Source organism: Rattus norvegicus, chromosome 19 (assembly GCF_021556685.1).
Source record: "Rattus norvegicus strain SHRSP/BbbUtx chromosome 19, alternate assembly SHRSP_T2T, whole genome shotgun sequence".
Taxonomy (NCBI): domain Eukaryota; kingdom Metazoa; phylum Chordata; class Mammalia; order Rodentia; family Muridae; genus Rattus; species Rattus norvegicus.
In genome coordinates, this window is record NC_141552.1 from 62,938,246 (window position 1) to 62,961,912 (window position 23,667).

Consider the following 23,667-nt stretch of genomic DNA (forward strand, 5'->3'; position numbering starts at 1 on the left):
GCTACCAATGAAAGACATGACTGCATTTTTATTTAAAACAAACAGAAAAACACTTCCCACTTCCCAGGCAGTGGTCGTGCACACCTTTAATCCCTGCACTTGGGAGGCAGGGGCAAGTGCATCTCTGAGTTGGAGGCTGGCTTGTTGGAGGAGAGCCAGGGCTACACAAAGAAACCCTGTCTCCTGGGGGATGGGGGGGGGGCAAAACAAAAAACACTCCATAGCACGGTGACCCAATTCTGTGAAATTACACAGGGGTTCTCTGGAGATTCTAGTGTTTTCTCTCTCTATCCCACATACCACTGACAACGGTCTTCTTGCCAAGAAAACCAAAGTGGCCCAGGCCTCGTCAGCACCGCGCACCAATCCCTCCGTGCACAGAAGTGGTACTTTCGTGGGAAAGTCTTGCCTCAGACTTTCCGTCATGCTCAAGGTTGTTATCTGGAAAATTCCAGGAGCTTCCTGGGCAAAAATACAGAACGGGAAAAATGCGTGCATAGTCGACTTTACTGTGGCTTTTGATTGAGGCAAACTGTGTATGCAAAAGTGAAACTGTGTCAGATCCATAGAGGTTGAAGTTTGCAACAAAAGATGAACAAGACGTAGAAGTCTCAGGGGCCCACAAGCTCCTCTCGGTGGGTGGAGCTGGGCGCCCGGTGTGATGGGCAGCCTGGCCACCTGAGTCATCTCCTATCTGTCTGAAGTGAGCCTATGCTGTCCTATGGCCCATCCTCCTCATGAGAAACCCTGGGCTGTGACCTCAGAGAAGGCTCCTAGAGGCTGATACTCCCAGCCAGGGCTGGACATCACCCACCACTGACATCTGGGATGGGTGGCTCTTATGCACACATTAGGCAAGCACACAGGCTTCAAGTCCCCTCAAAGGTCCCAGATCCCATATCTGGGTTAGCAGCACAGTAAAGGTTTGGTCTCTGGGTAAATAGTGGGTTTCCCCACTTGTTCATTAGATTCACTTTAAAAGTGTTGAGAAAGCTAGATGGGACCCCATGGCTAGCCCACTCTGAGGACCTGCCCCAGAGACATTTCCCTCAGATCTTCAGCTACAAACCCACAAATTCCATGCTGGGGGTGTGTGGGGGTATTCTCACAGAGTACCAAGATGCTCATCTAAGCACTCCTGTCTTTCCGCTCATGACGGGCCATCAGGGCACTTACAGGGACCTCAGAGCAAAGGCCAGGCATGGTGCCCCCTCACAAGGCAAGAATGTGCCCCCCAACTGCAGACCTCCAGCCCCGGAAGATTTCCAGCCTCTTTGTCTTTGGATGCCATGGACAAAAGGCAGAAGACAAACGTTTAAGGCCAAGGTTCTAACCTGCACTCAGGGCCCCTGGGAGGCAACACCCATCAGTTATGGCTTCAGAGGGGCATTTCTTCGCATAGCTGTGTTTTGATTATGTCCATGATGACCTGGGTGTAACCATATGGCTGTGTTAAGGCTAAGCAGGAGTGAGGACAGAGGGTAAGAAGAGTTCTCTCTGCTCACCCAGCAGTGAGGAGTCTGCCCTGCATCCCTGGGGGAGTCCCTGCCCCTGCCCCGGGAAACTGTCCAGGACCTTCAGTCCTCATCCTTGGGGACTTCCCGAAGTCCCTCGCTGTGCCGAGTCCGTCCACTGATCTCCAACAGGCTCCGGGCGTCAGGATTTGAGTCCAGGATGCTCTTCTTGTTCGTGCCCTTGGGAAGAAAGGGAGTGGCCGTGTTCAGGACATACACAGGCAGGTAGCGGCCACCAGCTTAAACCACTCATTGACTTCCTCCCAGTGGTTGGCGTGTTAGACTGAAGCCACAAAGTAGCCAGGTGGCATGGTACCCTGAAGCCTCCCTGGCTGGGATGCAATTGCCGGGGTCATGCAGAAGTCTACTGTAGCTCTCTGTACTGCAGACAGAGAGGCGGGCAAAGGGCCATCTAAGGTGTGCATCCGAGGCAGGCCCCACTCCCGAGGCAGACCCACACTTCAGTTTGCTGCATGTATCCTGGCACAGCCCATAGCTGGGAAAACCAAACTATCCCCAGAGGGAGAGGAGACACAGACACAGACACAGACACAGACACAGACACAGACACAGACACAGACACACACACACACACACACACACACACACACACACACACACACTCATACTCACACACAGACACAAACACATATACACATACACAAACGCATATACACACACACATACACACATATACACAAACACATACACACACAAATACATACACACACACATATACAAACACATACACACACAAACACATACACACACATATACATACACTCACACACACAAACACACACACATACACACATATACACATACACACACAAACACATACACACATACACACACACAAATACATACACACACACACATACACACATATACACATACACACACAAACACATACACACATACACACACACAAATACATACACACACACACATACACACATATACACATACACACACACAAATACATACACACTCACACACACAAATACATACACACTCACACACACATACACACACACATACACACACACATATACATACACTCACACACACACACAAACACACACACATACACACACACAAATACATACACACACACGCACACACACACACGCACACACACACACACGCACACACGCACACACACACACGCACACACGCACACACACGCGCACACATGCGCACACACATACACACACACAAATACATACACACTCACACACACACAAATACATACACACTCACACACACGCACACACACACGCACACACGCACACACACACACGCACACGCACGCACACACGCACACACGCACACACACACACACACGCACACGCACACACGCACACACACACACACACGCACACATACACACACACATACACACACACGCACACACACGCACACACACGCACACACACACCAGAAAGGCCGTGGCTCTGTATGAGGTCACCGGCATGTAGGACTCACCTGATCTTTCTCTGAGAGGTTGCCAAGTCCCCACACCTCCATCTTCTCAAACTGGAAGTCCTCCTGGGCAGACAGCTGTGGGCTGCTGTAGGTGGTACACGCCGGCTTGGCCTTGCTGTGTCCTTTCCCAAAATCAGCAGCCACCCAAAGCCCAAAGTAATGGTGCTGCCCACCCATGCCCTGTAGAGCAAGTGGGGACAGATGACAGTGTCAGCAGCCATTGGGCATGGGGGCCTCAGAAACAACAGGCTTGATCACCCCAGAGAGCCAGGAAGATCCTGAGTTCTTGACTAGCCTGAGCTACTGACTGTTCCAGGCTAGCCTGTCTAAGAGACCTTGTCTCAACAAGAGGGGTGGTAGTGGAGCCAGCCAGCGGCATGGGGAAGGAAGAATCCAGGACCCGTTCTCTTTTCCTGGGCCGTGATTATAATCTTGTTCCGAGTTGCTAAACGGTTATGGATATCAGCAGACCACAGCCCTCTCCCGAGGCTACACACAGGGGACATCAGGATAGAAAACCTGCAGACTCCCTGCATGTCCCAGGCAGTACACAGAGAGGGGGTGAGCACAGAGACCCCCGGAGACCCATCTGCGTCCTGTCCCCACAGGAAACCAACCTCCACCCAATGACTCCTGCAGAAGGTGGCAGGCTAGGAGAGGCAATTCAACTGCTTCTCTTCCCACTGCCACTGCTGGGCTCAAGCCAGCTGTTACCCTGCCTCCCTGACAGCTCTGTCCAGATGACACACCCTCTGGTCCCTGGTGGGCCTGGAGAACATGACGTGTCTAGAAGCTGCTTTTGGTCCCCAGGCCAAAGACTAATGAATGGTCCCTGTGGATGTCCAGACTGCTCCTGAGGCTGACAGACAAGGGGCCCTGTGCCTAAACTCTGACGTTCTGGTGATCTGGCCATGTCCCTCCTGCTAGCTGTGGTAGCTTCCTGGGAGGGAACCCCTGACCCTCTCTAGAGGGCAGTCTTGGCTCTCGGCTCACCAAATACAGATGAGAAGATTTGTCAAGAAGCAGAGAAAAGAAAAAAGCCAGGCAGGTTGGGTGGCTTTCACCCATGCCAAACATCCTTGTAGGCACCTGTCCCACTACATCCAGCTGCCATTGCTGGCCTGGCCTGGCCTCTCCTCTTCTCTTCTCTCCCCTCCCCTCCCCTCCCCTCTTCCCTCCCTTCCCCTTTCCTCTCCTCTCCTCTCCTCTCCTCTCCCTTCCCCTCCCCTCTCCTCTCCCCTCCCTTCCCCTTTCCTCTCCTCTCCTCTCCCCTCCCTTCCCCTCTCCCCTCCCCTCCCCTCCCCTCCCCTCTCCTCTCTTCTTCTCTCATTCCTAGGTCTAGCAACAGGCAAGAAAATGGCTGCCACAAGAAGAGCCATTTTCTGTCTCATGAGTTACCACTAACTGCCCAGAGCCCTCAGCTCAGGGATCTTCCACCACCACCACAGGCTCGTTGTGCAGGCTGAGCACATGAGGTGGTCGTTTCAATGAGAGGCAGGGCAGCAAGTGACTCGTGATGTGTCCGCCACCAACACGCTCTCAGGACACAGACCAATAATTTGGGGGGCTGGACTGTTTGCACACAAACCATGGGGAAACCCAGCAAAGGTACGGCCCCTACTGAGGAAGGTGTGCCCTGGTGTTGGCTCTCAGCACGTACCACGGGGCGAGCACTCACACTCGGACACCCCCCTCCCCACCCACTTACCAGTCCGTTGGGCATGGTCTGCTGCCCGTAATTCAAGTACATGAAGTGGTTGTTGTAGCCGGTGGGCGTGTACGTGGCCATTCTGGGGGCAATGGAGAACAGGAAGCACTTGTTGTCCCCTGGAAGTGACAGGAGTCAAGGAAATAGTCACTGCCTCAGAACCAGGCACAGAGAACTGCAGATACCCACAGGCTGCATCTCAGAACCCAGCAACAAACACCGTGTGCATCGTCAGGTAGGGGATGGTGCAATCGGGGGAGGGGGGAAAGGCCTCAGACCCCGCACAAGACAAGCCTAGGAACCCAGATGGAGAAGGTGAGGGCCCGAGGATCCGGTGACGGGGAAGAGACAACCTGGCCATCTTCAGACCTGGCCACAGGAGCTGAGACCAGAGCCCTGCCACCATTTCCCAGTGTCAGCATGGACCAGACCAGCGTGTGCTGAGGGCAGGTGGTCACCACAGAGGTGTGGACAGCCTACACAAGCCAGTGCGCAATGTGGTGCGGGGCTGCCCCCACATAAAGAGACAGCACACCTCCAGGGCCTCCAGGATGGGAACAGACAGAGCCCAGGATGCAGGGGTGGTGGGTACACGGGATGTAAAAAGGGTGCCACTGAGTCAGGTGTGGTAGTGCACTCCTATAGTCCTAATACAGGAGCAGCTGAGACAGAGGGATTGCCTGGAGTCTGAGGCTAGCCTGGGCTACTGAGTTCCAAATCAACCTGAGCTATAGCATGACCCCCTCTTAAGAGGGAGAAAGATGGAGGGAAAAGGAAAGAAGAGAAAGGGGGGAAGGGAAGGGGAGGGAGGGGAGGGGGAGGAGTAGGGGAGGGGAGGGAGGGGAGGGGGAAGGGAGGGGAGGGGGAGGAGTAGGGGAGGGGGAAGGGAGAGGAGGGGAGGGGGAAGGGAGGGGAGGGGGAGGAGAAGGGGAGGGCAAAGGGAAGGGGAGGGCAAAGGGAAGGGGAGGGAGGGGAGGGGGAGGAGTAGGGGAGGGGAGGGAGGGGAGGGGGAAGGGAGAGGAGGGGAGGAGTAGGGGAGGGGGAAGGGAGGGAGGGGAGGGGGAAGGGAGGGGCAAGGGAGGAGGAGGGTGAGGAGAAGGGGAGGGAGGGGAGGGGAGGAGAAGGGGGAAGGGAAGGAGGGGGAGGAGTAGGGGAGAGGGAAGGGAGGGGAGGGGGAGGAGAAGGGGAGGGAGGGGAGGGGAGGAGAAGGGGGAAGGGAAGGAGGGGGAGGAGTAGGGGAGGGGGAAGGGAGGGGAGGGGGAGGAGAAGGGGAGGGAGGGGAGGGGGAGGAGGAGGGGGAGGAGAAGGGGAGGGAGGGGAGGGGGAGGAGAAGGGGGAAGGGAAGGAGGGGAGGGGGAGGAGAGAGAGAGCACGAGCTTTCAGGCAGGATGGGTAATGTGTCACATTTCATCCTAGCACTCAGAATCTCTCTTTGAGCTCTGCCTGGTCTCCATATGGAATTCCAAAAGAGCCATGGCTACATACTGTCTCAAAAAGAAAGAAAGAAACAAAAGGAAATCTAAGGGGGTGGGAAGGAGGGAGGGAAGGAAGGAGGGAGTACTGGGGTTGGAGGAGTCTGGTCAAAGCCCTGGCTTGGACAAGGTCCTCCATTCGCCTGACTTCTGCATTCGGATGGAAAAGCCAAGCGGCATTTCTCGAGGTCCAGTGCGTTCAGGGGCTACTGGGCCCCATGACACCAGGCCAAAGGACGGGACCACAGCCTGGGCTGAGGAGGCCACATTGGGGGTCACTCCCAAGAGCCCTTGCGTGATCTTCTGAGCCTGCCGGAGCCATCACCACAGCACAGCAAAGCTCCCTCTATCTATGGCAAACACGGGCCTGTGTCACGGCTGGTCACCGCACAGGGAAGGGACGCCAGAGAACAGGCCCCAGGCCAGAGCCAAGACTCAAAGTCCTGGCTGCTCAGTCCAAAGCCTCGGGACGCCGACACATCAGAGACAAAGCCCGAGCTGGGGCACAGTGAGAGAACATGGTCTAACACGCCAGCACGTGCGAACCTGGTGTGGGATCCCCAGCAGCAAGGAAAAGAAATCCCCACCAAATGCCCCTGGCTCACGACTCTAAGCTGGCAACTCCTCGGCCAGGCATGGCTGCCCTCTGCTGGAATTCTAGGCTCGCATCTTGGAGCAAATGAGGTCTGGGAGCAGTTCCTCACTAGGGTCAAGCCTGCCTGTTTCAAAACCACCCACACCCATGGCTCTGCTGGAGGTCAGCACAAAGGCTCTGGAGGAAGTGGGGTTCCTTCTTCTTGATCTCATTCAACCCTTGAGGGGAGCCTGCGCAGCCACAGTGAGGTATAGCCTGCCCTGGGCTGTCTAGTGGGATGCAGGGCAACCCCTTCCTAGGACAACACAGCATAGGTGCAATAAATGCAATCACCCTGGACAAACCATTCTTTTCTGTCCAAGACCTATGGCCACCAACCTGACCGGAAGCTTTCCGGGGAATGGCAATGCCACCTGCCCATGCCGCCCACCCTATCCCAGGCTCCAGAACTGTATATGCGGAAGGAAGATAAGGAAGCACTGAGATACACTGTAACATGAGACACCAGTGCTGGCACCTTGGGTGACAGCTGGCCATCTGGGGGCACAGGAAGCAGCCTGCCACCCGTGGAGGAACCTGGGAACAGCTCCTGTAAGGGCAGTGAGAAGAAGGTACAGCTGATGTGGTCACACACAGAGCTTCCACAGCCAACAAGGTAGGGAGATGGGGCAAGTGTTCATAGTGACATCTGTGTTGTCCCCTGGAAGCAGGGTTAACCCACCCCCAGAGCCAAAGATTGGGTCTGTGATGCCAGACAGGAGCATGGTACTTCTACTGCTGTTGAGAAACCACTGGATGGTCAGGAACCGTGTGTGTGTGTGTGTGTGTGTGTGTGTGTGTGTGTGTGTGTGTGCACGTATGTGTGTACATGTGAGTGTATGTGTGCATATGTGCATGCATTTGCATGCACTGCATGTGTGTGTACGTGTATGCGTGTGTGCATGCATATGCATGTGCATGTACGTATATGTGTGCGCACGTGTGTGCTCGCAAGTGGACCAGAGTGCACATGTGTGTGCAAACATGTATGGAAGCCACAGGTTGTGCCCAGGCAGTGACCATCTCACCAACCCTTGCCACACTTCTTCAACCCCTCAGGTTTTAGACTCCTGCTAGGATGTGAGTGTGAAATGTCCCTACAGGCTCACACATGGAGCTGGTCAGGGAGCCTATGGAACCTTTAGTCAGTGGAGGAAGAAGAGCTTCGCAGGAGAGACTGGTCTTAGAGGTTACAGCCCAGGGCTACCTCTGCCCTGCCCCCACAGAAATGTGTGCACATGCGTGTTTTGCATTGTATGTATCACATATGTACCTAGTGCTCCCAGAGACCAGAAGAGGGTATCAGATCCCCTAGAACTGGAGTTACAACGGTTGTGAGCCACCATGTAAGGGCCACGCTCCTCTGCAAGAGCAGCCAACATTCTAAGCTCTGAGCTGTCTCTCCAGCCCTGCTTCAGTGCTTCTAAAGCCACCAAGATGTAGGCAGTCAGCTGTCACCTGCTCCCATCACCATGATTGTCACCTGCTCCCAACCACCATGTCACCTGCTCCCACCACCACAGCTGTCACCTGCTCCCAACCACCATGTCACCTGCTCCCACCACCATGGCTGTCACCTGCTCCCACCACGGCTGTCACTTGCTCCCACCACCATGGCTGTCACCTGCTCCCACCACCATGGCTGTCACCTGCTCCCACCACCACAGCTGTCACCTGCCCCCAACCACCATGTCACCTGCTCCCACCACTATGGCTGTCACCTGCTCCACCACCACGGCTTGGCCGCAAAGAATAACTGTTCCCCTCAAAACCGTGAGCCATGACACAGCCTCTTGTCAGGTAGTTATCACAGCCACAAAAATCAGTGCTCTGGCTCCGTGTCTGTTGCTCTGATAAGATCCGGACAACAAGCAGCCTAGGACCGGGGGTGGTTTGGCTCATAATGCCAGATTACAGCTTATCATCTTAGGGAAGCCGAGGCAAGAACACAAGCAGCCAGGCACACCATAACCACAGTGGTGGCAGAGAGGGACCTCCCCCACAACACGCTCGCTTGCTCTCAGCTAGCTTTCTCCACAAAAATGGCGCCACTGACAAGAGACGGGGTCTTCCCACATCAGTTAACAGCCTGCTCTAGACAATGCCTGAGACTGTTAAAGTATCTTTATTCCCCTGATGTAATTGTCGTCTCTGAGGCTTGACTCCCTCAGTCTGCTAACCTAGGCCTAGTGCTGGAAGCTTCCAGCCTCCGTATTATCTAGTCTAGGCCTAGAAAGTTTTCAGCCGCTGAGACTTACTGCTGAACAAGCTCACCCTTTCTAGCTCTTTCTGAGCTCTGGCTGGGTAGTTCTACTCAGCTGTTCTGACTCAAACACTTCTCCACACTGACTGATTCAATCTGGTTTCTCTCTCTCTCTCTCTCTCTCTCTCTCTCTCTCTCTCTCTCTGCCTCTCCTGAACATTTGCTCTGCCTATCCTCCATCCAACTAACTCTGTCAATCTATTCTAATCTTCTATCTCCTTCTCATTCCCTGGCTCTGTCCTCACCTGTGTCTAGCTTTTTCTCTCTTCAACCTGTAAATCTCTCCTGGCTAAACTACCTCCTCCTTCTCACCTTCTCTCCCTTAAGTAGCTTCCCTTTCCACTCTCTTTTCCCCAGAGTTGGGCAGATCCCATTCTGTCAAATCTTTCTCTGATTCATCACTTTGTCTGCCACTCAATTAGACATCCCTTTTAAACATGGCTGCCTCCTTCTACAAAGTAACTTTACCTTCATTGTTTGGGATTAAAGGATTGTACTGAGCCACAGCACAACTAGAAACAGGTATTCTCAGTAAATACCAGAGTCTTGGGGTCAGGGTGTCACAGTGTGACCTGCGACATAGGACGCCCTTCTACCTAGGTTCTAGCTTGTGGCCGGGTTGACAGTTAACGCGGCCCAGCATAGTACCCGCCGCTGTCTTCAAGTCTTACCTTGGAACTGAGGCTTGACTTCCCAGGAGCAGGAGGCAAAGCCACCGAAGACGTAGCCATCCCTGTCCTCAAGGACGATCAGGCTGGGCCCCTGGCTCGTGATGAGGCTGCAGAGCTGGGAGAAGCTCTGTCCGTGGAGCTGCGTGGAGAACAGCAGGCGCCAGCACTGCCGGTGTTCCACTGCCAGGTGGGAGCTGAGGTAGATGACGGACAGCACATCCAGGATGCTCTCAGACGGCCTCCCTCCGTCCACGTGGCACTCGGGGACCAGCGTGGAGAGGTCAAAGGATGAGGCCAGGAGGCACAGGCCCCTGTGGATGACCACGCTCAGAAACACGCCCACGAGAGGGACATGGAACACCCACTCCTCGATCATGGCTTGGTCGCACACCTGGTCCAGGCACTGAGGGCCCAGAAACTTCTGCCCGTCTAGGGAAAGAGAAAGTCAGGACTGCTGAGCGCACCGTGCCACGTTACGGTCACTGTCCGAGCCTTCAAAAACTAATCTAAAGGGGTTGGGGATTTAGCTCAGTGGTAGAGCGCTTGCCTAGGAAGCGCAAGGCCCTGGGTTCGGTCCCCAGCTCCGAAAAAAAGAACAAAAAAAAAAAAAAAAAAAAAACCAAACTAATCTAAAAACCATGAGTCACTGGGAGGCGGCTCGCCTGAGCTGGGGTCATGTCACAAGTCTAACGAACGCTCCCTTATTTTAAATGCCCACTATGGCAATTTACCGTAAAAATAACACAATATTCACATTATACAGAGTAGAAGCATATTTTGAATACGTTAGTAAAACTCTCGTTTCTTTGTACAGTTTTGTTCTTATGGGAGGAAGGGTGTCAGGTAGCTCAGGCTAGCCTCAAACTCACTATGTAGCTGAGGGAGACCTTGAACGCTCATCCTCCTGGCTACACCTCCCAAGAGCTGAGGTCACAGACGTGGTGTGTGCCACAACTGATTTATGCAGTGCTGGGGCTTGAAACCAAGGCCTCGTGGATGCCAGGCACTACTAAGTGAGAGCCATGCCCCAAGCCTACCTTTGTTCTATTTTAACGTTGACCACTAGAAAATTTGAAACTTCATGGGCTGGCCTATTTCATCGTCTGGTACTGATTTAAACAGTTTGACTTTGGTACCCCTCAGCTTTTCCCTCTCCTCAAATTGCACTTCGGAAGCCTGTGACTATGGGAGGACTTTACAAGGAAGACCTAGCCTGGGAACCCCTCAACTCCAGTGTCTGCAGAGATCACACTCAGCCAGGGGCCACAGATGGCTTGAGACCTGTACGGTGTCCTGGCGGGATGTGGCTCATTGGAGCACCCTCTGACCTTCCCGGCAAGGACAGGTTTCACCAACTGCTAACCAAACCTCTTTCCAAAAATATTCACAGTGTGGCACCCACTACCTAACTCCAAGAAGTTGGGGTGACAGGTTAGCCTGAGGAACACCCTGAGAATTTCAAGTTGAGTTCCCCAGGTATAAAGTGGACATAATGCGAGCTATGCAGGCAGGAGGAACATATTATGGTTAGATTCACAGAAAGAGACAAAGACTCTACTTACACTGTTTCCCTGGGAGTGGAAAACCAAGTGTAAACTCAGTTAGGTTGATCTTTTTGTTGGTGGTGGTTTTGGAGACAGGGTTTCTCTGTGTAGCCTTGGCTGTCCTAGAACTCACTCTGTAGACCAGGCTGGCCCCGAACTCAAAGATCTGCCTGCCCCTCTCTCCTGAGCGCTGGGGTTACAGGCATGTGCCTCACCTTCACCAAGGTGAGGTTGGATTTCCCACATTAGTGTCTTAAGTGCCTGTAAATCCAGCTCCAGAAGGCCTGACACCCTCTTCTGGACTCTGCCGACACCCACACATGTGCACATATATACACACAGAAAAAGAAAACCAAATAGATGAGTTAAAACACCAAGAGCGATGAAAGCCAGAGCCGCACATGGGAACCTCTCGTGGCCAAAGGACGATTTAGAGGGAAACTACAAACACCTACCCTGAAGAAGGCCGACCTCAACCTAATCATCCGAACATTAAGAAACTAGGAAAATGGGGCTGAGGGATGGCTCAGTTGGTAAAGTCCCTGCCAAGCAAACCTGAAGACATGTGTTCAGACCTATGGCTGTGTCTCTCTACCCTCAGCACTGGGGAGGCGAGGCAGACAGGTGGATCCCTGGACTCCCTGGTCAGCCAGCCTAGCTGACTGGTAAGTCCCAGATCCAATGGTGGGACACCATGACTCAAAAAATAAGACAGTGAGCAACTGAAGAAGATACTTAACATGAACATGTATACACATGCACACACAAATATACATACATATACACCACACAAAATACATATATACACACACAAACATAGATACATACACACCACACACATACACACACACATATATACACACCACACACATACACACACACAAACATACATACATACACATCACACACATACACACATATACACCCAATACACATACACACACACAAACATACATACATACACACCACACACATACACACATATACACCCAATACACATATACACACACACAAACATACATACACACCACACACATACATATACATACACAATACACACAGAGATATATACATATAGACCACACACATACACACGCAGTACACACAAGAGATACATACATACACACACACATATACACTACACAGAAATACATATGTACACACATAAACACACACAATACACACAGAGATACATACATGCACACACACATACACATATACACATAAACAGACAGGCAGACACAGAAACATACATATATACAAACATACACACACATAAACATACCTGTACATAAACACAGGAACTAAAAAGACACAATCAAATCTAATGCAAACAGAAGTAAAGTGGCCTAAAAAAGCAGTCGAGAAGAATCACCTAGACTGTTTGTAAAAATAGCTTTGCTTTTAGTTAAATGGGCTGGAGCGATGGCTCTGCGCGTTAGGCCGAATGCTGCTTCAGAAGAGGACCATGTCAGGCAGCTCACAACCACCTGTTAACTCCAGCTCTTGGGGATCTGACACCTTCTTCTGGTGGCGTCTGCACACACACACTCCCACACACATGCAACACACACATATAAAAAGAAATCTTTTTAAAAATCAACAAAAATACTGAGGCCATTTCTATAAAACTGACCAAGGATTTCAGACACTGAAACCAGAGGAGGGAGCCTGATGACGCAATGGCTTCTGCATAGCTGGAGTACACGGGGATATCCCACAGCAATCGCAGAGCAAGGGAGGCAGGCACATGCCACCGCAGAGCCTCCCTGGGAGGTTTGAGTCGTGACGACTGACGCACTCCAGCACGCCAAGGTCTGAATCACAGGACAGAGAATCGCAGCCCCACACTTGCCTTGAAACTTCATCTCTGAGAGCAGCTGGGCGACCATGGCCTGCATACTATCGTGGGGCACTGTGGATTTCCTCCAGGTCCAGCCTCGAAGCTCATGCCGGTGGGTCAGCACGTGTACCACAGAGGCCACCAGGTCCTCTGTGAACTGGGAGATACTTCACTGTTAAGGCCAAACCCTCCCCGACCCAGCCCTAGCACATCACAGTGAAGATGGTGATGTTTACCTTTTGGTAACGACCATAGTGGACCACAGCGTGGGCATCGGTGCCCACCTTGTTTAGCTTTTCATGGATTCTTTTTCTTTTCTTTCTTTTTTTTTTTTTTTTTTTTTTTTTTTTTTTTTTTTTTTTTTTTTGAGCACTTCGTGTAGCTCAGACTGGCCTCCAACTTGCTATGGAGCTGAGAATGATGTTGACAAGTTCTGGGATTACAGATGTGGGCCAGTGTACCTGCCTCAGAGGCTGCCGGGGAGCGAACTGTGGGCTTTGTAGATGTCATGTGAACATTTCGTCATGTGAGAATACATCCCTAAGCCCTCCTCCCCTTTTTATAAAATTTTGACACAATGTTTTACCAAGGTGTCTAGACTGGCCTTTGACCCTCTTGAGTAGTTGGGATGTTCAGCCCGCACCACCAGGCCTGGATTTCATTTTTCTAATTACACACTTAGCTTTCTGAAAGCTTGTCGAAGCCCTAGTTCAAGAGTTCTGAACCAACTAAACTGTTAGGTGGGCTCAGCTCCCTGAGGCTGGCCAGCAACATTACCTAAGACACTGTCCCAAGTTCCCCCACCCCTGGACACCAAGTGTCTACCTTCTGGACATCTCTGGTCTTCGTAGGACCCTCTGCAACTGAGATCATTTTCATAACCATAAGGCCCTTCTCCTCACAGCTCCCTTTCAACAGGTGGGACAGGAATACTGTGAACTGTTCCCTGGAAACACTCCTGCAGCTCCCGTGTGCCCTGTCGGTCGGCTTCACCCTCCACATGCCGTTGTAGAGTCTGGCGACCATGGCTGGGGGAAGAGCCTCCTTGACATGGCTCTGTTGGGGACAAACAGAGAGCGAATCAAGCAGGGTTTACTGGGAAATAAGCAGGGAACAAGACTGGTGCTCTGCAGATGCCCCCAACCAGAAGATCCCAAAGTGTACAGTCTGTAGTCAGTGGTTAGAGGGCTCACTGCCATATGGAAAGGCCCAGAGTTTGATCTATAGTGGTGAAAATAAGAAAATGATGGAGGAGAAGAAAGAATAGAAAGAGGAGAAGAAGGTGGAGGAGGAAATGGAGGAGACAGAGGAGGAAGAGGAGAAGATGGAGGAGGAGAAAGGAGGAAGAGAAGGAAAAGAAAGAGGAGGAAGGGAAGAGGAAGAGAAGGAGGAGGAGGAAGAAGAAGAGAAAGAAGGAAGAGGAGGAAAGAGGAGGAAGAAGAAGGGGAGGAAGAGAAAGAGAAGGAGGAGGAAGAGGAGAGAGGAGGAGGAAGAAGGGGAGGAAGAGGAAAAGAAGGAGGAGGAAGAAGAGAGAGGAGGAGGAGGAAGAGGAGAGAGGAGGAGGAGGAAGAAGGGGAGGAAGAGGAGAGAGGAGGAGGAGGAGCAAGAGAAGGAAGGAAGGAGGAGGAGGAGGAGCAGCAGCAGCAGCAGCTGGGTAGGGGTGGCTCACACCTTCAAACCCAGCACTCAGAAGCAGAGGCAGGCAGATCTTGGAGTTCAAGGCCAGCCTGGTCTACAGAGCAAGTTCCAGGACAGCCAGGGCTACACAGAGAAACCCTGCCTCAGAAAACCAAAATAAAGAAATAGAACCAAAGGCACTCCAGCCCATCATGGCTGTCAGATGCTTCCTGTCTAGTCGCTGCCTGCACCTCGCTTTCCAGTCTCCCCAAAGCAGGAACGTACGTCCTTCCTGCCTCTGCTGCCCACACTGCTTGGGGCCTCCATTCTTTTAGCTGCAACACTGCCTATCCGAGTTCATGAACCCGTGGGCCGTTCTGTGCGGATGTAGTGTGGCCTCCACATCGGCCACTCTGTATTAGCTGGCTATTACTCCTTCTGTGGTCTAAACTCTTCTCGCTCTTTATTTCCCTTTGCAGTGCTGCAGACGGAACCCAGAGCCTCATGCATGCCAGGTAAGTGCTCTCCCACTGAGCTACCGCAGGGGCATGAGACCAGCCAACTCTTAAGACCTTAACATCCTGCGAACAGAATGGCTGGAGAATCAGATTTGACAAAGAAGTGGGAAAAAGTTTTTCTCACAAAGTCACGTGTGTCCTGCGGAGCGGGGTCTGTATGCGGATCCTCCCAGCAACTCAGAGCACCCCATAGCCTGTCCCTACTGCGGTTACTGCCAGACTGATCCCTGATATATGGAAAGGGTCTTCCTCAAAATCCCAAGGCATAGAAGCCTACTGCACCCCCAAGAAAGAGTCACAAGCCACATAGCAACCGGTCACCATGTACCTCGACTGATACTGTGGGCTTCACTGAACTGTCTACTCCAGCTGCAAGACCAGGTGCCCAGCTGCACCTTAGTCACCTGCATACATGCATCCACGTGCACACATATACACATATACCACATGTGGGGGTCCCTTAACTTATGGAGCAACTGGTTGGCTGAACGTGGTGGTAGGTCCCCAAACCCCCCATCAGACACCTTCTGTGTGCTCTAGGACAGGGGTTCTCAGCCTTCCTAAGGCTGCATCCCTTTGATACAGTTCCTCATGTTGTGAGTAGAATTCTTTTGCTGCTATTTTGTAACTGTAATTTTGCTACTGTTATGAATTGTAACGTGAATATCTGTGTTTTCTAGTGGTCTTAGGCAACCCCTGTGAAAGGGTTGGCCGACCCCAGAGGGGTCGAGACCCACGGGTTGAGAACCAGTGCTTTTGAATGGCTCTCCATTCCATATCCATCCTTATCCTCTGGAGATAAGGTGATGTTTGCTTGTGTCCCTGTCCACAGAAGCATAGCAGTCAGTCACCCTGAGGACATGGCCAGCTCCCCCTTCTTAAACTGAGACTCTGGTGCTGAGTGAGGAGCGCTGTGAAATTCCCTGACCACGTTCTAGAGGCGACAGATGGTGGAGACACCAAGTGTCTGGGCCACCACCTGAAGGAGGCAGCTGGTCTCCATCTCCAATGTCATGAGTCAAGTTAGAAATGCCCTAACACTGTCCCTTCACATTCCATTCCAAGTTCTGTCCCTCCCCTCCCCTCCCTCCCTCCGCCCCTCCTTCCCTTCCTCTCCCCTCTGGCCCTCCTGTTTTCTGAGACAAGGCCTCACTATGTAGCCCTGCACTGACCTCTCAGCGACCTCCCTTGTCAGCCTCCTGAGCGTGTGGACCACGGGCATGCGAAACCATGCCTGACACCAGGTCCTCCCTTTGGTACACATAAGACTCTATACATTTCCACCTATGGTCCCTGCAACTTGTAGGGCTAAGTGGGAAGAACCACTTATCAAGGCCAGCCTGGGCTATACAGTGAGTTCCAGGCTAGACCAATGTTGGCAATACACCAAGACTCTGTCTCAAAAAACAGGGTAAGAGTGTTGTTTTATGCATGGCTCACAGCTACTTTTCACCCTATGAGGACAGAGCAGTGTAGCTGTGACATAGTCATGGAGCCAACCATGCCAAAAACAGAGGTCCTTCACCAAAATGAGCTGTTTAGTGCTTGCCACAACTGCAGACCCTAAATCCACCACCACCACCACCTCCTGCCACCATGTGATTGCTCTTGCCTTCAGCGCCTCCAGAGAGAATGTCCCCGTTGCCACACCACCATCACTAGATGACAGGGCATCAAACAGCTTATCCACCTCAGCCTGCTCCTCGGGCAAGAACCTTGAGCCCATCTTCTGGCCCGACAGGCTCTTGGCATTCCCCATCTTGCCTGCTTTCCGGAACTCTCTGTAGACAGGAAAGAAAGAGAAAAGCCACAACATGAGAGTCACAGCAGTATTGAGGGCCCATGGTCAGAGGCAGACCGCTCACTGCAAAATGCAGCTAAAATACTTTTGATGGAAATTTTAATCTGCTGGGGTGGAAATTAACAGCAGGCACACATGAAGTATGAAGTCCCCTCAGTCAACTGAAGCATCCTGGATTCCTTCTATAAACACACTCCTTGGTGTTGGTGCGGTGGCACAACCCATAATCCTACCATTTGGGAAACTGAAGCAGGGGTGGTGGTGACTGTGAGCTTCAGGCCAGTCTGAGCTACATAGTTAAGTTTCAGCACTCTTTTTCATGACTGTATAATATGTCGTTGTATGGACATACCACATTTTGTTCACCCATCACTAATTGACAGGCATCCAAGCTGTTTCCACTGTGGGACTGTTACAGATAGTGCTGCTGCAATTCTGTGTGTTTGAACCCCTCTTTTTAGGTCACAGGCTTCAAGCCTCAGACATGGGACAGTAGAACTTTGATATCTTAAGGAGCTGCCATCTTGTTCTCCAATTTACCTTCCCACCAGGCTCTCTTTGGCAACCTTTGTGCTTTGCTGTCTTTTGGGGTATCTTGACAGGCTTCCATGCTACCAAGTTTTCCCTGAAGACACGTCCCTCCAGAAGGCTTATTGAAGCACTGATCACAGGGGCTGGCTGGAAATGGGGCTCACTCAGCACCCCATGCACACAACATTCAATCTAACTGCTTTAAAGATTCTCAGCGGCAGCTCCAGACTGCACTCCACAGACAAGAACACCGGACTGGCCTCACCTTAAAAGCAGACAGACAGCAGCACAGCTCAACCCCTTCCCTCCAGGGACATAGCCTGTGTGGTTACACTGAGCAGACCCCCAGGGACTGCAACCCTAAGCAGCTGCTCAGCCATCTGGGACTTATCATCTGGGACTTATAGGTGGCCCCAGCTGAGTTTTAAACAGCCACTGATTCCAGGTATTGCATCACCAGATACAATGTTGCGGCTGCTTAGGGAAAGGTGGGAGGGGCTGCTGGGGGAGGCATGATAAATAATGAGGGTGCTTTAAAGCAGCTAGAAGGGCAGACTTCCAGTGTCCAGGGTGACAGCTATGCTGATCACCCAGGCTTGGAAGCACAGTGTTTGGGGGTGGGGGGGGGGAGCGCTGATTCTACATTACACTGAAACTATCTGACCACCAGGAACAGTGTGGGACAATTACAATGGAAAATGTCAGTGTAGCACCAGGCCTGGGGTCAGAGATGCAGACTGGGGTGTGGGGAGGACTCCACAGAAGGGGATGGTGCAGTGACTTGGTATCTTAATTTCCATCCAAGAAGCAAGTGGGTGCAGAAGAGCTAGGGTATAATTAGGAAGAGGGGTTGGCAGCCATGGGATGGGAAGACACAGATACTGGGTCTTGTACATGGGTACGTACATGGTGCCTGCTCTCATCTCTGCAGCCTGGCCTTGCCCTGCACAAGGCTGGCAGCTGTGGGATTAATGATGTCACTGCCGCAGACTGTCTGTGTGCCTCAGGAGAACCTGCTGTCTGCCACAGTACAGGGCGGCTATCAGCTGACACACTCAACTCACTGAGGGCCCAAGGCAGAGCATACCGGGGAGCCCAGGACCTTTCCAGGGCATCACCTGTGGCTACAAGAGGCCTCAAGTTTTACTTCTCCCTTTCCAAAAGATGTGTGGATTTACCAAATCACGAAAACCTTTGTTTCTCCCTGCACCCTCCTGCAGATGACAGACCTGTGACAATACCCCCAGGCATGTGATATTTCACTCTCAGGCTGGGCTTTAAGCCTCAAAGCATCCTCCTCTTCCCCTCCTAGAAAATCTGAAGGAAGCCTGCCCTGGTGGTGACACCTGTAATCCAGGCACCTGGGAGACTGTGAGTTCAAGACCCAGCCTGTGCTACATGGTAAGGTCTTCCCTGTCTCAATCGATCAATCTAGAAGCAAGCAGGTATCCGAAGGCCTGAGGGCTTCTGACAGTTGTGCCTCACGTAAGAAGTCTACTAAAGGAATGGTTTGCGGACTCCTGACAGGGACATTGGCTCAAGGGCTGCTGGTGGCTGCTCCTACCCCAGCAAGCTCCCGGGACCTGTGAGATGTGAGATATACCTTCTCAGGGAGGCTTCCTTCCTCACTATCCTTCTCCAGCTCTTGTTCCCAACTGTTTGGCATTCACAACTTTTTCTGGAAAGCCCCCTCCCCTACCTCACCTCTGAGACTGCACAGACCTTGTGCCATCCTGCCCTCCCTCCGGACCATGAGCTTGGTGCTGCTGAGGCCTCCGACTCTAAGGAGACTCTGCCAAGTGCCACAAGCTGGTTCCTTCTCATCTTCTGAGGACCTCCCTGGTAGTTCCCACCCCAGAGTGAACCCTTTTCTCTCCTTATCCTTCCCTGTCCCCCTATGGGGATCTCCAACACCTGAACCTACAGCCCTCCCCTCAGGCCAGGCCTGACTCCAATCTGAAGGCCACGAAAAGGGACTCTGCTCCAAGACCACCCTCCTGTGCCTTGACCCAAGGTAACAGGACATGTGTACTGATGTGTGGTGTTCCCTGGCAGTCTCTCAGGAGGTGGTTTGCTCAGGAGACACAGTTCTGGGTGGGTCTGTGAAAGATTTTTGAGATTAGGTTGATTGACATAGGAAGACCCCCCCCCCAAATATGGGCGGCACCATTCCCTAGGCTTGGGGCCTGGACTGAATGAAAGGGAGAAAGCCAGCTGAGCACCAGTGTTCAACTCTCTCACCTTCCTGACTGTGGGTGCCACGTGAGCAACTGCCTCACGCTCCTGCCTCCATTCTATCCCCTCTGGGATAGGCTGTTTCCTCAAACTGTGAGCCTAAATTAATCTTTACCCTCTTAAATAGCTTTTGTCAGGTGTTTGGTCACAGTGACAGAAAAGGTAGATGTCACTCTCTCTTTCCATTTTGTGGGTTCCCTAGTGCTAATTCTCAACCAGGCCCTAAGAAGCCCCCAAGGGCTCAAGCCCACCCTGACCCCACGAGAATCCCATGGTCAGCACTACTTGCTCCACTATGCTCCACCTGCCCTTGTACATCGAGATCAGCTGCATAACCCACGGCCTACTAGTACTAAGCAGTGGGCGGGGGTACGGGGTGGTTACTGAAAAAGTCATTGCTAAACACCAAGCCTTGAACGGAAAACAAGCTAGGGACAGCACAGGACAGGACCAGATGCCAGGACAGAGCCAGAGCACAGATGCTCCGTGGGGAAGGCAGAGGGAGGGGAAGGGCAGGTTTGGAACCCACAGCTCAGGGAGGACTGAGGCGAGAGACCTTAAGAATGATTCTTGGGGGGGTTGGGGATTTAGCTCAGTGGTAGAGCGCTTGCCTAGGAAGCGCAAGGCCCTGGGTTCGGTCCCCAGCTCCGAAAAAAAAGAACCAAAAAAAAAAAAAAAAAAAAAAGAATGATTCTTGGGGGCTGGAGAGATGGCTCAGTGGTTAGGCTCTTCCAGAGGTCCTGAGTTCAAATCATAACCATCTGTTAATGAGATCTGATGCTCTCTTTGTGTCTGAAGACAGCTACAGTATACTTATATATAATAAATAAATAAATCTTTTTAAAGAAAGAAAGAACAGAACAGAACAGAACAGAACAGAACAGAACTCAGGTCCCATGCTCTCCCTCCAGGTTGCAAGCTCTGTAATGTAGCCAGAAATCTGTCAGCTTCCTGGAGAACGGTCTTTGGTGTGTCAGAGGCAGGTTCTGTCTGGTGTACAGGACCTCCATGGGGACACCTTGGGGTAGCTATCTCCTGGCAGCTTCTTAGATGAAGACACCTCTCAGTTACTGTAAGGTCACTTGTAGCAGGGAGTATCAGCCTTGTGACCCAAAAGAGACATTTGCCAAGGATCAGAGCCATTTTTCTTATCAGAAAGGGGGGTGGGGAGTGTTGCTGCTCACATCCACTGGACAGAGGCCAAGGACCAAACAGGAGAGACCCTTTAAAGGTCACCCACAGCCCTGGCCATTCTCCACACAGAGCCTCAGCTCTGCAGTGGTAATCTGGACATTGCAATCTCATGGAGCACCTTTTCCAGCTGCTTTCCCACCTGGGTACAGTCAAGGGCAAGCCTTTGCCCAACCAGATCGAAGTCTCCTAAACCCACCTGAGTGCTTCCTGAACATTCCAGTCTCAGCAATCCCGATAGCTAATCAGGCCCTACTTCCTCCCCCAACCAGGTGATCCACTCCCAGAAGAGCCCAGCCTCTCCCCAACTGTGAAATCCTGTCACCAAATCACTACCCCCACGGCCTTAAAAGGAGTTTGTCCAAATGCCTTAAAAAACTTGGGTGAGCCGGTTAGCATCAGGCCAATCAGACTGAAGGAAGCTCTCCAGGTCACCTGGTCCTGCTTCCCGGAAACCAAAGACAGACACAGAATAGAAAGAGCTCCCAGCGTTTGTCAAGAACGGGAGAGCCAGCTCTTTGCAGCCCCAAGCTCCTAGAGGCAGGCTGGAGTGTGACTCGGGCTCTTTCCATGGGGCCTCCAAGAGATCGTTCCTGAGGTCAAAGGTGCCCACCCCATCTAAACAGTCACACCAAACCCATGTTTTGTATCCTGGAGCCTACTGGGGCCCCTGCGGCTGCCCTCCCTCCACCTGTCCCAGCACACCGCAGGAGTGCAGGCAAGGGCACCTTCCTTGCCTCCCCTTAACTTGGTTTTGAGCTCGCTTCTGAAGGAACACTGCTGGGCTTGTCTTGGAAAACAAGGCAGACCCACGGACCCTTCAGAGGCCAGCTTCACCCTTCCCAGCCACTCTCTGCTTCTCTGACAGTAGCCTTAACTGTGGGAAGACTCCTTGGGGGCTGCTCAGGCCACCCCGAAGGCCTTCCTCCCTTCCTTCCTTGAGCTATACCCAGCCTCGCCCGCAGCATTCTCCCTCCAGCTCACCAGCCTGGGCCTACAGGGACCGAGCTCCTTCCGGTACGTAAAAGGCAGCAAGGTTGCCCAGGTCGCCCAGCCCATTCCCTAGCAACAGCGCTGACGGACGGTCATGAACACCAATTGGAGAAGGACCATTTAGAGGTGGAGCCCCAAGCAAGGGCTTAACCAGTGGCATTGTAGTTCACAGGGAGTGGGCGGAGCCTGGAATCCGAGAACCGGAGTCTGAACCGCGGAACTCCTGACTGACAGCGGCTCAGGTTCTGCAAAGGTGGTGCCTGGGGCTTGAGGAGCTGCTGGGAAGCTGCTGAGAGGCTGGCAACGGATCAGGGGGATTAAATGCGAGGAACTGATAGAAGGGGGCTTCCACGCGGGAGCTGGGAGCAGAGTAGGGATGCCGGGAGTAAGGGAACTGTGAACGCAAGGCCTGAGCTGGGGCTAGACCTCCAGAAATAGGGTGGAAAATCTAACCTCCTTACCTCTTGACGTCCATTGCACTGGCCAAAAGAGCACTTGACACACAGAAGCAGATGTCAGCCAATCTTGTCCCCAGGAGTGGGATAGCTTGCTGTCAGCCCTACTAGGTCTTTTCTGGTTCTGGAGACACACAACGGAGGCGGGGTACAGGAAAGCTCCAGAATTCTCAGCAGTGACGTCCCCACTGTTGGGAAGCCTCTTTCTGCGAACTCCACCGTCCGAGTGGCGCAGGGGGACTCCTCCCAGTCCCCCACAGTAACAGAAACTGCTGTCTGAAATTGTAGCTGGAAAAATGACACCAGAGGCTGGAGAGGTGGCAGAGTGGAAAAGAACAAACACTTGCTGCTCTAAAGGAGGACACAGGTGAATCCACACTTCAGTTCAGGCCTGCTTATAACTCTAGTTGCAGGGGATCCGACTCCCTCTTCTGGCCTCCAGAGGCATTGCACACATGGTGCACAATAATCGAACACCACACGTTGTTGTTGTTGTTGTTATTATTATTATTATTATTATTATTATTATTATTATTGCTACTGTGACATCAGCCAGCTGAGTGTGGTGTCATACACTTGTAATCTCAGCACTCCAAGAGGCTTAGACAGGGGGATTGCTGCAAGTTTGCAGCAAGCCCGGGATACAAAGACTGGAAGTTTTGAAGGGAGAGCAAAAGAAAAAAGAAAATGGGCGGGTGCTCCTCCTAGTGGACTGAAGTCACATGTCCACCAGAAGCCATCTGCCTTTTGTTCAGCCAAGCTCCACCTAGCGTTTGTTCCCAGCATTCCACAGCCATCTTAAGGCCTTGGGAATGAAGCGCTCAGAACCGACCTTGCTTGAGACCTCTTGAATTTACTTGACCCCCACCCTCCTGCGAGCCCCAGAGAAAACGACCAGAGTCAGTGGGCGGAGCCTCGAGCTGAGGTCAGGCTACCGGGGCCATCATGGGGGAGTGAGGCTAAGGTGGCCAGAACAGTCTTTGGGTCCTCCAGGGCATCATGGGTCATCACTCTGTGACATATGGAAATGTGTCAGGCCCCTTCCCTCCCCTTAGCACCCTCCTCCTTCATTCAGTCCCCACCTGTGTGTATAAACTAAAGGGAGAGGGTGGGACAGAGGTGTGGCTGTGGGTGGAAGCTGGGGGTTGGGCAACTGAGACAGAAAGGAGCTGCGGTTCAGGGGCTACTA

General features: G+C 52.4%; 1 protein-coding gene across 5 annotated transcripts; it reads right to left on the bottom strand.

The window, feature by feature from the left end:
- Positions 1-4: 4 nt before the first annotated feature.
- On the bottom strand, positions 5-22,721 carry Meak7 (MTOR associated protein MEAK7). Of its 5 annotated transcripts, XR_015643392.1 has the most exons (10): positions 22,015-22,063; positions 16,885-17,053; positions 13,963-14,193; positions 13,150-13,294; positions 9,751-10,179; positions 4,711-4,829; positions 3,003-3,182; positions 1,576-1,694; positions 1,335-1,429; positions 9-462 (listed from the first exon to the last, which is right to left on the bottom strand). XR_015643392.1 is itself a non-coding variant. In NM_001400970.1 (8 exons), exons 2-8 carry the CDS (start codon positions 17,029-17,031, stop codon positions 1,578-1,580), a joined length of 1,368 nt encoding a protein of 455 aa, NP_001387899.1. In that variant the 5' UTR covers positions 17,032-17,053; positions 22,015-22,069; the 3' UTR covers positions 5-1,577. The 5 variants fall into 5 exon arrangements, 2 of the variants coding, with proteins under 2 accessions (NP_001387899.1, XP_087450812.1); XR_015643390.1 differs by lacking the exon at positions 22,015-22,063 and adding an exon at positions 22,485-22,721 and having other exon boundaries at positions 1,335-1,694; XR_015643391.1 differs by having other exon boundaries at positions 1,335-1,694.
- Between the last annotated feature and the right edge of the window lie 946 nt (positions 22,722-23,667).